Below are 16,019 nucleotides of genomic sequence, written 5' to 3' on the forward strand. Positions count from 1 at the left end.
ATATTTACTTGTAGCTCATGTCCCTCCTAGTTAGTAGTATATGTTTCTTTTCCTGATCGGTTATTTATAAAAGAGTGAAAAAAAAAAAAAAAATATGTACAACGTACCTACTGCATTTACGTATCCATCAGATTAAACTAATAAACTATTTGGATTCTTTTAATGATGTCATTGTTTTAGCAAGTTTAAATTGTAAATTAATTGTCCCAAATGACAATCAAAAGAAGTAAATGTAACATTAAAATGATAGATGACGTATCTAGTTTTCAAAGAAAATCTTTTATAAGGAAATCAAAATTTTTCCAATTTTTCTCTTTCGAGCTATCAGCGCTCTATTATGGCTCCTGTAAGTGGGAATGCTAGTCAAGCAACTATTGTGGCTCCGTTGTTAAGTCGTATGTTGGCACCCCATTAAGTCTATAAATAAGCAATATAGCGAGTATTTGTGGGTGTAATGAGCTTGAGATCGACTGTAGACAACGCTTAACCCAAATAGCTTTGCACGAACTGTCTGCACAGGCCCATCTGTGTTGTGTTGGAGGTGTGTAGGAGATTTCAATCGGAGAGCAGAGAAATTATTTTTGGTGACTTGGCTGGGATACCCGTAGTGATGGCAGATTCTATGTAGAAGTGGCTAGTCCATTGCCATCCCTATGGGGAGACTGACAATTTAACAATTCCGTGTTGGCTGCAATTTGGGCATCTCTTCTACGTTTTTATTTTTATTTCCTTCTCATAAAACAATGTGTTGCAATAGGTGATCTGGGAACCTGGTGTAATTCATTTCCTCTTACGTCATTTTTCCTTCTTCCTTCCCCTTAATAGCTCTCAAATAGGCGACGTCCTAACGCTTCATCCAGGAATCCAGTCTGGATAAATGTTAATTATGAAAGACCGTTAATAATGTATGAATTATTTTCCTGCAAGTAGAAATGCGGAAGTTAATCTCTTTAATTTTCATTATCAGTCTAGAACTGAGTCATCCTCCATCAGGAATCGTTTAAAATAAGCCGGACGATAAGCGTTATTGGTTTAGTTTAGATTGCGTGAAATAAACACCCTGTGTACCAGTAAATACTTAAGATAAAATACAAAATTTGCACAATACGTTGGACATATTCTTGATAAAATTATTTAAAAAATAATAATTGTTCGTAACAATGGCCTTGAAAAATTCCATACAAAAAAACACTAATCAAATTGCGTTGCACTGATTTATTAACATGTGATTTGCACTAAATTAATTGTAACTATTTGATAAATAACTACGTAACAAACTTAACTGACGCCAGTGATAGTGTATGTTATGTATGTATAGGAGTAGGTAACTAACACAAACGTTTTTATTAGATTATCGTGAATGTAACTTTAGTTAGATTACATTATAACTAGATGCATTGGTTGTACATTCTATTTATATATATATATATATATAAAAGATTAGATTAGATTAGATTCTGTGGGAGTTATCTAACCAGGCTGTAGTTGTTGCAACTCCTTCAGTTTGAACATCAAATCCCTTCTGTTTTTTATAGTTAAGCTTCGCAAGTTTTCAAAAGACGCCTCATTTACAGTCAAACATGCTCAAATTTGGTTAAAATTTGAAATTACAGTACATATAAGCTGGATCTGGATTCAGATAGAAGACACAATTGCACAAAGTTACCTACCATCAAAGTGAATTATGATTGTAACATCTATTAATAGAAATAGGTTTTATAATTAGAATGTTATGGACATGCGCGCTTGGCAATATTTTTTTAAAAAAAATATATATATCTTCAGCAGGATTATGTAACAACTTGTTTTTTTCTTTATGACTGTCTGACATGAGTTTTATGATTTTGCTTTTTTAGTTGATTGTTGATTGTTTAAAAATTAATAAGTAAAAAAGACATGGATAATGTAAAAAATGCATCCTCATGAATATGCACTTTGTTCAAATAAAAATTACCATAGCAATAAAGTAGACATTTTCCCACACTTTATTTGTATATATATATATATATATAGTTGATGTAATTGCATATTTATCCTTCTTATTTTACAGTCATCATAAGTGACGTCTAATCCGTTCACGGGCACATGATGATGCAAATTTACACATCACAAAAGTCATATTGATCTTTGAATTATTTAAAAAAAAAAAAATTTAACAAACATTTAAATCTGGTGGCAAAGCTTCTTTTTAGTTGCAAATTACGATTACTTTTCTAGTCATTCTCTTCTAAGATCAGTTCTCTCAGTTTGTTCTATGTCTTCCCAATAAATAGGATTCCATTTCTGTAGCGCGATGTTTTGTGGGAAGGTGTGTAAAATACTCATCAGGGTTCATTGTCTACGAAAGATGTTGGCAAAAATCTACGCCATTTTTCGTTGAATTTCTGTAACCAGCCAGTCCGAAACTCCAGGTATTTGGTTCTACCTTTTGCAAGGGAATCAATACAAAAAACAAAAAAGATCTTTTAAACTGTAGATCCGCTTCGCCCCTTGCAGAGCCACGCGGTGTCCACTTGCATTTCTTGATGGCTCGTCTTATTTACAGTAATCAGTTGGACACATAATTAGTTTGAATATTTTATTTTTAAAAAAGTCCAAACATCGCTGCATATTGTGTAATTGGTGCAGTATTTAATAAATGCAGCATCCATCTTGTATAAAGCTTTCTCATTCCCTTTCTACTATATCCATCTAGACGGCTACACCTTAAATCGCCAATGGCCACTATAAGGTATTGACTTATTTACATTTTAAAATTTAATATAATTGAATATACTCTAACACCTGAGGTCTTCGGCACCCTGATTTCTGGACTATCATTTCTAGACTTTCAGACTACTCTATTCATCTATTTAGAATTGCTAAATATATATATTGTTACGCTTTAGAAGTAATTGAGCAATTTTGTTACTTTAAAAAAAAAGCTTATTTAGCTTGGAAATAGCTCGAGGAAATTTAAGTTTACTGAACTTTATTGGAATAAAAATAATTAGCAGACATGAAAATGGGTCACCCCATCTAGAGGCTCTAAATATAGACACCTCTCTATTTCGTGTTGAGTTCAAATCTCTTTGCAACTTCCTATCTGTTTAATGTCAATGTACGACATCTGTTATAACCTTTTTATTATAATACATTCAATGGATTAGTTTTTTTACACAGTAAGACAATATTATCTTTAAAATATTTTGGAATAATAAATGTGCCTGGAGGTTTCTTTTCTGCTTTTTTCATTAAATAAATATAAAATTGAGTTTAGATAGTATTATACTATAAGAGAGTTCACTCCATAATTACTTTTTCCTCTTCTTGTATTTAAGTTATGTTTACAAAGACCATAACATAATTACAAAATAAAGCTGCAATTATCTGGGAAAAATATTTATATATTTATATCCCTAAAATTAACTTTTTTACTTTAGTTTGTGGAAAAAAAAAACGTGCTGGCAAATTTTTAGTAAGTAGTTACTCTATCTATTCCTAGATGGCAGCGCTTGTTAGAAAAACAGTTCCATGAATGAACAGTAGGTTGCGTGCGCGGTACCCTGCTAAGAACCAATGATGATGGAAGACGGGTGTCACAGTCTGCAAGTGCTTAAGAATAGTTCCGGCATTTAGTATTACCAATTGCACTTTCAAAACATTTAGCTTGGATTAATTATCTTGTATTAAATGGATTCCAATTAATTCGATTGACCCTAATAATATCGGTTAGTTGAAAATAGTTAATTGGAAGTAAACTTACTTTATTAAAAATACGAGTAGAAATCTTTGCAAATTTTGACTTCATGCGTCTGTGCTATTTTTTTTTAGTTCTCTTTCTGTAGAAAAAAAAATTTTTAAAAATTCAAATTTTTGGAATTTAGGCTTTACTAAAAATCTCAAATTTGAAGAAAAAAAATCTCCAAAACAGCGAAAGCACAAATGTAATAGGGTATGAATTTGCTTCTAATCAGAATTAGACTAGAGTCCACATACAGAACTACGCGTATTGAGCGCTTTGTTGACTTCACAGACCACGATACCTTCCAGATACCAATAGCCCTGAAGAACTTGTCTCGTACCAGTACCATTGTCTTAAGAAGTTCTTGAATGTCCAATTTCCTCTGATCTTTTACTCACCATATTAATATATTCTCCTCTTAAAATAAAAAAAAAAGCAATCTACTCGCAATTTTAAACATCAATAACTTTACTGAAATTCTTGCGTAAGAGAGACAATTCTACCCTACCTACTTCCTTAAAATGATTAGGGGTGCTTCAAAATTAACTATATGTCACATGAATGTGAATGTGCATTGATATGTATATAAATTTTAAATAAAATGTTTTACGAACCTTTTAGAACGCTTTAAAATATTGTTATTATCTATTTGAATGGTATATGTAACCGTAGTAAGATTGATTTAGCTAGTTTGTACTTCAAAATTCAAACGTGAGGGGGGAATATGGTATTGTTCGATGATATAAACTGCAAAGATATGGCATTTGGGGGGCGCCTGTTTGAGAGGTAGAACAAGAGAGTGAACAGTAGTTTTGTGGTCAGCATTTTGATGGTGATGGTGTTTCGTAGTTAATAAACGTTTCAAACTTGTGTAATAAGATTTGGTTTTGGTGTTTATATAGTGCTGTAGAAATGGGAAAATAGAGGTAGATGGAGGGGTAGATAGATAGAGAGAAATAGCAGATTTCAATAGGGAATGGTTGGGATGACATTTCCGTTTTTCTACGGAAGCGATGGTTGCATGTGTTGTTGGACGGAAGGACTGTCGTTAGTAGGTAGCGCTAGTTTGGAATGATCACTATTATAATGGTGTTGTGTGTTTATAACTGTAGTGTATTGGCGATAAGAGGGCAATATGTGTTACATGCAGAACCGTTCTAACTACTTTCCATAGAAATGGAAAAGTTGAATGGACCTGATTGGGTTCATGTGGCTGTGCCTATAGTTGTGTTGTTCTTCTCTTAACCAAACATAGTTTTGGCGAGGTACGGCCCGGGAACAGCTCATCGGCTACACGCAATCATCTCCCCCCCCAAACCTTCACCACAATTTCTGATAATGTCCCCAGCCTCGCTATTATGCGGTTACTGCGATAGGAAGGGGGGGCCGTGCTAGCCGTGTCACATCCTAGTCATCTTATTTCCAATTTACATTATTATTAATAAATCACAATGAAGAGAACAAAATTCCAAGATAATCATATCAGGGAGCTGTTGCGCTGGTGTGGGTAAACGATTGTGAATGTATGTTATCTATGATGTGATGGTCAAACAACCAGTATCTTTCTCTGGTGAACTGGTTTTGCTATTACTAATAATAAGATCATTTTATCAACATCCTATTTTGCAAAATATTTTCTGCGAATCTGTTATACAATATTCATTCGCTGTCGGTATGGGCAAAATATCCTCTAAAATCTAGTACCAATATACCTATCAACACATTTTAAAGATGGAAATGCATGCGTTTGTTTTGTATTGTTATTTGATAGCCGTTAACAGAAAATACATTAACTGAAACTAAAATGCAATACCATTAATAAGAGTGTTCACAGAAAATGCAATTTCTTTTTTCTCTAATAATTAGAAATATCTAAATCATTATTGAGAAATTGCAATAAATCTTTTGTCCGGCTGATAAACTCAGAGAAGCCTGGGATATTGATCCTTCTTACTGTTGATGGAAATATTTCTCCAGAATCTTCTAAGGATTGTTTAAGGAATTAAGCCTAAAAGAAGAAAGGGTTACTCCCAAATCTACTGCTACCGTGGCAATTTTGCGGAGAATACCACCACTCTTTATAAAGGGCAATGCATGCAAACGTGTGTTTTAAATAATATTCTTCCAGCTTCAGATTGCTCTCTAGGGATGACTTGTTAATGTTGACCCGTTTGCTGTGATTGACGGGTGGTTCCAGGAGTAAATGGAAAGTCAGTGGAGTGCCATTTAAGTGATGGAGTGCAATCTTCTTGGCTGAGGATACGCAATTCTTTGATGTATTTCGGATGAGCGAGTGCGGACGTTTTTTCCAATGAGATATGTATCTCTACGATCAAAAAGGAGTACCCTGGAGGTACCAAATTCTTACGACTTTTCTTCAAAATTTATACCAGATTGTTCTGCAAACTAGAAAAATTATGTTTTTTAAGATTGTTCTATTTATTTGGGTGCTACGCCATTTCATAACCATTGTACGTGGCCATTTCAGAAAATGATCGAGCTAGGTAGGTTTTCTTATTTACTATTTATTGGTCCCGAATCTGGTGTTTTCTGGAACGTCTGTCTTATCTTCTGGGTACATTTTTGTGAATTATCAACAAACATCTCTATGGATGAGCTTAGTAGATTTGGCTGTCCATAATTGCTGTTCGAGGGTTAGACTATAGAGTAGTAAAAATGTCGATATTCATTTCAGTAATGTTAGAAAAATTAAAAAATATCAAAAATACTTAAATGGATGGTGACTTAAATAGGTGGCGAAATTTTTCTTTTTTATTCTGTTCATTGTACATTGCGACCTAACCTTTAAAAAGGTCATCTATAAACTGACAGCAATCAAGTCAGTACTATTGTTGATCGCAGAAGGAATGTAATATATTTCCCTAATACTTTTCGCTTTTGTGAGGGGCGGAGAGGATTTTTTTAAAGTTGGCTTTGAAAAACAGTACTTTCTCAAGTTTAGAACAAACCAATTAACTGTCTTGGCTTTTACAAAGCAGTAGTTACCAAGTTAAGTTGGAAAATAACTTTTAGGCTTAAAACTTTACTTACTGCAGCATTTTGAACAGCACTGAAGAGATTTTGCCCATAATAGAGTGAAAAAAACATTTAAAAATCACTTAAAAGAATTATAATCTTGAATATTCAAATTTTGGCCGTTATTTTGTAATCTTATGTCCATAAAAAAAAGTCTGTAAAATTACTTATCGGCTGATTATGAATACTTGTGTCAAAACATAGTTCAAGATGGCCGATGGAATTTTCAGATAATCTTATCAGATAAATTGAGAAAGATAATCCTATCATGAGTTTTCCTAGCTCCTGGTAAGGGCATTGAACCTTCAAATGGACCACGCCTTGTTATCGACTCTACTCTTTTTTAAGTCCACGTGGAGCAAAACGAGTATATCTGATGGTGTGAGAGTGTTATACTCTCATTCAAGTCGCCCGTCATATCGATTCGTAAGAGGCGCATGTCTCAAGGAAAGACGCGTCCTTCGTTAGAGAAAATGTAATACGACAATTTCACGCTAGCCGGTCTACATGTGTATAGGTGGCAACACTGGACGGCGACCGCCTGTCTCCTTTAAGTGGTGGGGGTTATAGTCGGGTCATATCCCCAAGTAGTCTCGGTCCTTGTAGTCTATCGTACACCCGCTTTTAGGTTTTTCACTCAAAATCCATAATTTTTTTTCGTTTATCATCTTTTTCTACGTTTTGGCCGGTTTTTAACTTCCCAATTCCCAGTTATTTTTTGTTATATATTTTTTTAAATTTTGTTTTTTTTCTTTCTGTTGATCCGTCCCTCTCTTTTTTCCTTTCGGGTGTGATGTGCTAAACAATTATCAGGAAAGATGTATACTCCATTCTTAGTGACTACTCCCCAAAGGGGCTACAATGGTATCAGAGTTCCTCCGAAGAAAAATTATTACAGGTGAGCTTATTTATTTGAGCTTTAAAAGTTCTGAAGAAAAAAAAATTCGGCCACTCCCTTTGACCTTGCGCAGATTCAAAGTCATGTACACGTGTTAGATGCAACTTTTTAAAATTATTTAAAGGCACATTTCATAATAAACAGTTATTTATTAATAAAACATTTAGAAATTCCCAATTTGAGAAAACATTTATACATTGTTAAATAAAAGTTCAAATAGTTTCTTTCTAACCTAAAAAAAGAAAGACCGGGTCTCCCCTCCACTTATTGAAGCAGGAAACATTTATTTTAATAAAAATTTGTAACTTTTTATTAATTTCCTTCCATTTTTTGAAAGGCCTAAAATCAATTCTTAATGTGAATTGTACTCCAATTACTAATTTTTTTTTTTTTTTTTTTTTATCTATCGTTCAATAATTTTTTTTCAACACAAAAAAAAAGGAAAGAAATAACAATGGCTACTCCTTTAATCTGTCTTGTGTAAAAAAGGGCCTTGCCCTTCTTTTATTACTTGTAAGTTCGAAAAGTAATAGTGCCGTATCTTAAAATATTACACAATATTTTTAGATCTCAGATTTTCAAGACTCTTTTGAAAGAACAATCTTGTGCTTAAATATTTACACTTTAAAAACATAAGGGGCAACAATTTTATTAAAAAAAAAAAAAAAAAGAGTATAGGATTCCCTTATAGATTTAAAAGAAAGATGATTCTTATCTTTTGGATTAAAAATGAATTTTAAAATAGGAAATTTAGTGAAATTTTATGCCGAGGAATATTGAAAATAGTGATAGTTGAGTTTCCTTTTAAGTTCTTAAGCAGTGTGGTGTCTTTTAATGACTCATCGTTTTCTTCTGGTTAAACGAATGATTCAACTGCTTTTAGAAATACATCATTCAAGTTCAAAATAATATTCTATTAACTCTTAAGTAACCTGGAGTATTTATTTTCCTGGAATGAATTACAAAAAAAAGAAGAAAAAAAACGTAAATGTTAAAAAAGGGAGCACTTAATATGATAGCTTCATCTAATTAAGTCCTTTTTTTTCTCGCATTTTTCACTTTTCTCTGTTCTTCTCATACTAACATATTTTCTTATTTCCTCACTGATTTTTAACTTTCCACCTTTGTCTAACCCAGTTATTGTTATAAAATTAGAATTTAAGAGAGGGCAAAAACCGATGTGAGTGCACTGTGAGAAATGTGTGCTGAATTGCAGTGGTATTTGTTATTAACGCTTGTGTCAAGTAAATGGGCCATAATGAGGATGTGTCTGCAAGGTATGATTCCTTTTTCCTTTTTATAAATAAATTATTTGCATGGTATCAAGTGTTAGTGTGTAGTTTGGTTTTCTTTGTTATTAAACTATTATTTTTTTAGTTATTCATATTCAATTCCTTCTTACCTACTTTTAATAGTTTTTTATCTGAATCAATTCTCATTTAGTTGGACTAGAGGAATACTTTCTTAGTCATTAAATAATGCTATCTTAATTCTCTGTGTCTAATAACTACAGTTTTTCTTCATAGGTCAAGAATATTAATTTTTCCACATTTATTAACTTGTATTTTCTATTCCAGTTGTGTGATATGCCTCGTTTCTTTTGTATTTCTTTTATTCTGGTTCTGTCTAGTTTAGTTCTTGTATTTATTTAAAAATTTGTTTTATTTCAGACTTGCTAAAAATATTATTTGTCTTATATTTATTTTTTATTGTTCGTAGTTTCATCACTATTTTATTTTATTTTCTTATTGTGATTTATAAAATTCATATGTGCTATTTACATCCATTAATCTTTTTTATTTATTTAAAATTTTCTTTTCTATTTGTTGCAGCGGGGGGCAGGCAAAGGTGATGATATCGAATGTTGCTAGCCACGTAGGAATAAACGATTTAGAACCACTTCTGTCGCAGTATCATCATATACAAAGTTGTGAGAAAATCAGTTCAAGAGACAACCAAACGCAGACGATCTTGGTCACCTTCGAATCCAACGAACAGGCTCAACAGTTAGTTTTTGTTTTTTTTAAGTATATAAATTTCATTATATAAAAAATTTGTCTAAATTTATATTAGCTGATGAAAAATCAGAAAGTTTAAAGGTTTATTTTTTCTTTTGTGGTTTTAAGGCCTGCCATTCTTCTCTATTCTTGGCCTTAGTCCTGGCATTAGCCCAACTCTTCTCTTTCTTTTCGATAATCGTTCTTAGGTTCCTCCCAATTCCTCTTTTCGGCGTTCTTCTGCCCAGTGCTGCTAAATCCAATGCTCTGATGTCCAACATTAAGTTCAGGGCTCAAATCATCTAAGCGGCTCTTTTTAGGGGTTTCTATAAGGAACCACTTATAAGCTTGCTATTAAAGTTGTATTCCAAACAGATGGCATTCAATTGTTTTACTTCTAAAAAATAACTTCCTTGATTAGGCTATTTTTTCGTTTAGCTCTTTACCTTATTTTACCGTTGATCCTGTTACTTACTGTGTAAGAAGCAAGAAAATAGAATTGAATCATCAAATAATTGGTACATCTTGATTCAATGCTCCAACCATCTTTCAGTCCTTGGGTCTTTTTAGTATCTTTTAAAGTTACTATTCTTGAGCTGCAATTAATTCCACTAATATTAAAACTATTTGTCGATTTTAAGTGATTCCAAATTGGAAAGGAGTACAATTGTTTAGAAAAGTTGAAATAATTCCTTTGTCTCTTTTACCCCTATTTCTCAGTTTTTACTCGTAATAGATTTGAAAATTTAGCAAGTTAAGTGAAATAAACATTCATTATTTATTATAAATTTGAAAATATTTTCTAATTTAGCCTGATATTAATTTGTTTTTTGTTTTTTTAACCAAAGGGCAGTGAACGAATTGAACGGTACAGAATTTGAAGGATTATTCTTAAAGGCTGAACTACGTACCGGAGGTGGCGGTGGCGGAATGGGCGGCGGTGGGGAAGAGAAGAGAGGCGGTCGTGGAGGCGGCAGACCGAGAGGGCCGACTGGATTTCCTCTAGGAGGAGGTGCTGGAGCTGGAGGTGGTGCCAGACAGACTGACTTTCCACTCAGAATATTAGTACAGTCAGATATGGTAGGAGCGATCATCGGCCGACAAGGTTCCACAATTAGACAGATTACTCAACAGAGCAGAGCAAGGTTGGTTATAAACATAAATAGGAAATTTAGTTCGTTAAAATAAGAAACTGTATTATAAATAAAACAGACGGTGGTGATGATTACCAATAACATGGTTTCGCAAATTAAATTTTCATAAGTTAAAAAAAACTGTGCTGATATTCTTGGCCGACTGAACCGTCTTTGCGTATTTTCTTAAAAAAACTGACTACTTGCACAGAGATTAATCCTCCTCTAAAGATGGATCTTTCCTATGGCCATCAATTATTGAATTTAGACTTATTATTAGCCTTAAAAGTATAGGATGTAGAAGAATGTTACAAGTGTATTAATTTCAAAACAGATTTGCCTATGGTTGTAGTTGCAATTATTTCTACAGACACCGGTGGACATCCATAATGGTTGGGTAGATAAGCAGCCTGGTGGTATCACATATTGCATTTCATTCAGTCCCATAACTTTCTAATTACCTGATCTTATCAGATAATGTGGGGTGCACGATTCGTCGTTAAGAACTGCTCACTTCTTACTAAATTCCATTGTTTCTTCAAATTTAAAATTATTACCTGGAAAAGCGGCTTTTTGTAAAATACCCTTATCCTTAATGGGTAGACAAATCTTGGGTTTTCCTCGAATAAGATATCACGCAGGCTGGGCTTGAAGATCTGTATTTAAAACTTTTCGGAGGTTGACGAGGGGGTAGGAAATTTAAGGTTTCTCCTATATTTGATCCCATATCACGGTGCCAATCGAAAGGAAGAAGTAAGGTTAGAACACAAGAGTACTCGGCTAACATTGCTGTTAGTTCTGGGACAGTTTCTAATAGAGTGCGAAGTTTTTGACTTTGGGGAATTAGGTTTCCACAAAATAACAATAAGTTTTTAAAAATTAATTCAAACTTGTCTTTTTCTACATTACTGAGTAAACAGCGTAATTTACCCACACTTATTCTACGAACAATTTAAATTTAGCCAGTATTACAGTTAATACAGATTGCTAGATTCAATTTGGACACGTTAATACATGATGAACATAGCTAGAAGTCGTACTCCACTCCACTGTTGCAGCTAGTCAGCTTAAATATTCCTTTTTTTTAGTACAAATAGTGACTTGCTAAATCTAAAGATAAACGAATCTCTAAATTATAAGAGTATTGAGGGAAGGTTAAATTAAGTGTACACTCTTGTTATAGACTGGTATATCTGAAAGGATGTCAGGATACTTGAAAAGTTGTGAGACTATTTATTCTAATAATCGATTTTCGTATGCTATCTTTTTACAGAGTTGATGTACATCGGAAAGATAATGTAGGCTCTCTGGAGAAAGCCATTACAATTTATGGTAATCCGGAAAATTGTACGAATGCCTGTAAAAGGATTCTTGAAGTTATGAAACAGGAAGCGACAACCAACAATAAAGGGTAAATTTTATTTATTTAAATTATTCGATACTATTTGGATTTCTATCATGAAAATCTAAATATTAAAAATGATTGTCATCTTCCTTTTTTTGTAGTGAGATCACTTTAAAAGTACTGGCCCACAATAATCTAATAGGCAGAATAATTGGCAAGGCTGGTAACACGATCAAAAGAATCATGCAAGAGACGGATACCAAGATTACAGTTTCAAGGTAAGCTCTTCTATATTCATTTTTTAAAGTAAAATCTTAAATATCCTACAAGCCCAATATAATCTATCTCAAAATTGAATGAAAGTTTCTCAGATGATGTTCATTGAGATTATAAAATGTAGTCAGAATTTAAAACAATTGTGGAATAATTCAAACTAGAAATTTATTTCGAAATTAAAAATAGTTCTTCTATTTTAAGAGGTCCTAGCTAGAAGAAAAGTACTGAAAAACCTTAGGCATTCCTCTTTAAGAAAGCTTAAAGTTTCATATTTTATTACTACAGTCGTTCAGCAGACAAGATATGTCTGTTGTGAATTAAACTTTTGAGTAGTTCTAATTCTTCATTTCAGTTTGATCGATCACCTTGTAGAAAAAGTGATTGGGTCACCAGTGATGATGGGTAATATCATCGTCATTGCATGGTTGTTTTTTCTTTGTGATCTGTTCCGAATATTCATCCATCATCGGAGGTGGATTTATTTTTTATTGTTATCCCCAAACTTATATAGGAGTAGTGTGTTCACCAAGTGTAGTATGTGATAGAAATATCTTTCCTCCTAGCTAAGTAATAAAGGGCAAAGATTTTAAATGATATTTGATTCTAGCAATTATCTGGAATAGTTTTGATATATCTTTTTCGTTAAAACGTGTTTAAGATAAGGCCTTAAGGAAGTTTGTTTATATATTTTTTGAGAATTCTTAGATTTGTCTGATGATAACGCAATAACTTTAATGAATTATCTCGAAACCTGCTAAACTCTCAAATAGTCATCATATCATTCATTTATTATGCATATTTTACAATCGTTATTCTTGAAAAATTGCCTGGGAAAAGTAGAAAATATTTCAACTTAAGAAGAGAGGAAATAGCTCGGCGTTTTTGCACTCGACTCAGGATTCGGGATCTGTATGAGTCCTACTTGCAGCCCTCTATAGCATTTCTCGTTCTGAGATACTCTGCAGAGATTATGGGCAAAGATGTTTGTTATGACAGAACTAATTCGGAGACCAGTGCACTGTTGACTTCAAACGTTGACTGAAGCGTCTTTAATTTAAAAAACAAAAAAATAAAACTACAAACACAAATCACTGCAGAGAGCATTTTCATAAGGATGTTCCGTAAAGAAATTTGGCAATCCCTAAAACTTGTTACTAATGAACTATTTCAATTTGTGTATTAAGTTCCAACCAGTGCTTAACATTTTTATAAATTCTTGGTCTAATGGCTACTCGCAAATAGAGTACTGTTATTAAAAATTGTGATATTTAAAATGGAGATTTCTAATCGACAGTTGTGCAATCATTTTCTGATAACTGCACTCAGATTCGTTTAAAAATTTGCTTTCTCAAATTTTATATTAATTTAGAAAGAACAATTTTTTAAAAGGTAGATTAATTTTTATTTTGAAATTCAGTTTTAGGTCTTGAATAATTTTTAACAGTTTATCTTTTTCTTCTGATTTTAGCATAAACGATATAAATAGCTTTAACTTGGAACGGATAATTACTGTGAAAGGATCTATAGATAATATGTCGAAGGCAGAATCTATGATCAGCTCTAAATTAAGACAAAGTTATGAAAATGATCTGCAAGCAATGGCTGTAAGTTTTCGTTATCTCCTTCTGTTTTTTTTACATATAGTTTGAATTATTTTTTGAGTGTCCTTATGAACCGCATTATTTCGAATTCTTTGATATTAATTAAATATCCTGAAAAAAGGAAAAGAAATTATATTTAATAGTATAAACAAGAGCCCATGTGAATTTTCTTTGACGTTGTGGCACCAATGGTGATGTTACAAGGTCTTGAGATTTCGCATGTGGACCGGGAACTTTTTTGTGGGAGGCTTCCTAACTCACGTTAATTTTATTCTTTTTATCATCCTACTAATTCAAAATCTACTCCCTAACCTGTAATTTCTTGTTGTTTACTTTATCCTTTCCTTTAAATTATCCTTACGTTGCAGGTTTTTGGATGCAACTTTTTAATTACAGATGTTCCCCAAATCAAGATATCACCCTATCAAACTAAAGATTTATGCATTAACATATAGAATTTTAAATCTATTAAAAAGCAATGCCATATGGTGGAAGAGAGAAAAGTCAAATATACTGAGAGGAAAGAATTGATGTTTTTATCCGTTCCACTTTTTGTTGTAAATACCATGAATGCTAATAAAGTCTGTCATCCAGTCTATCAAATCATTTTTATATATATATTTTTTGCTTTTTTTTAAAATAGATATTAAGATAATTGAACATTCTCGTTTTGATTCTAATTGAACTAAAAAGCATAATTTATTATTTCTTAGATGAGATATCATAGATATCATTCTTTGCACTGGTTCTGGTTTACTACATTAAAAATATTAAAAAATTGAGGTACTTAATAGAACAAGGCATTAAGTCTGTTTATATTAAGGGTATCGAATTTTCATTTATTATTTTTAGGTCTTTATTAGGTTTACTTTTTAACGACCTTCAAAAAGCATGGTCGCTTTGTGAGCAATAGGTTGAAGAAAGGAAAAGTATTGCAAATGAATCTGTCGAATGATTAATAAAATCTGTAAAAAAGAAAATTTAGATAACATAATTATTATATTGGTTTACAGCCTCAAAGCATGATGTTTCCTGGTTTGCATCCAATGGCTATGATGGCCACTTCTGGAATGGGCTATGGCGGTCGAGGAGGAGGATACCAGGGCGGGCTATACTCAGGAGCGTACCCACCAGTTTATCAACCTATACCTCCTGCATCTCATGCGCCAGATGCTCAGGTTCTTCAAAATATTATTTTAACTCATACAATTTATTAGCTAAACGTATTAAATTAGTAAATTTTCAAATGACCTCTATGCTTGAGTCGCTGTTAATTGGAATTTACCATTCGGCATCCTTTGCTCTTTAGAAATTACGGTTAGTGTCATTTCACAAATTTTACTATCCTTCATACAAGTCAGAACAATTTATATAAAAAAACTCGAATAAAGCAAAGTGCTAGACTTATTTTCTCTGACTGTAGAAGGCAATAATGAGCTGCATTCGAACATACTTTGGACATCATCTAACTTGATAATCTGGTTTTACAATGGAAACCGAATATAAATCTGTCAGAACAAAAATCATCGCAATAGCAAAGGTTTCAGAACGAAGTTTTAGTTGTGCTTACAACTAGCATTCAAGGAATTCTTTGGAAGAAGAAAAGTCAAGGAATGCATAAGTTTTCCGGTCATAATCCCGAATCTGGGACGATTACACGCATGTCAAATTTCTTCAACGAGCATGCGCCTGATTTGAAAAATCTATTTTATTTTATTCACATTCATTCAACTAAAATACATCTCCACATAAACACTTCTGCATTGTACTAAGCGCAATAAGACACTCCTCAGATCTCTCCTGATACACGCCTGCCCAATTCGTATCTAGAGTAACTCTGTCAAACTATTACCCACATTTTAGAGGCTTTGGTACCGATATAAATGCCATTTGTTTGACTTGAAACAAATTCACAGATAATTCTATATTTCAGACGTACACGATATATATATTACTTCTAAAATAACTGAAAAAATTCTTATCTATTCACTATTCACAATTACTATCAT

The 16,019-nt window shown here is 32.7% G+C and overlaps 1 protein-coding gene across 8 annotated transcripts in view; it reads left to right on the forward strand.

Moving 5' to 3' along the window:
* The window catches only part of Imp (IGF-II mRNA-binding protein), a 129,883-nt gene that overhangs the window by 101,323 nt on the left and 12,541 nt on the right, over nucleotides 1-16,019 (forward strand). For 6 of the 8 annotated variants that reach the window (XM_074120709.1, XM_074120710.1, XM_074120708.1 and 3 more), the window contains 6 exons: nucleotides 9,491-9,664; nucleotides 10,504-10,800; nucleotides 12,062-12,199; nucleotides 12,295-12,411; nucleotides 13,878-14,013; nucleotides 15,024-15,188. In XM_074120709.1, the coding sequence (XP_073976810.1) occupies nucleotides 9,491-9,664; nucleotides 10,504-10,800; nucleotides 12,062-12,199; nucleotides 12,295-12,411; nucleotides 13,878-14,013; nucleotides 15,024-15,188 (1,027 nt within the window). Of the gene's footprint in view, nucleotides 1-7,193; nucleotides 7,659-8,813; nucleotides 8,936-9,490; nucleotides 9,665-10,503; nucleotides 10,801-12,061; nucleotides 12,200-12,294; nucleotides 12,412-13,877; nucleotides 14,014-15,023; nucleotides 15,189-16,019 lie in introns of those variants that run through there. The other 2 variants (XM_074120714.1, XM_074120711.1) reach the window with 2 other exon arrangements.

This window comes from Rhodnius prolixus, unplaced genomic scaffold (assembly GCF_049639745.1).
Source record: "Rhodnius prolixus isolate KJV_2025 unplaced genomic scaffold, Rpr scaffold_2, whole genome shotgun sequence".
In the NCBI taxonomy this organism is placed as follows: Eukaryota; Metazoa; Arthropoda; class Insecta; order Hemiptera; family Reduviidae; genus Rhodnius; species Rhodnius prolixus.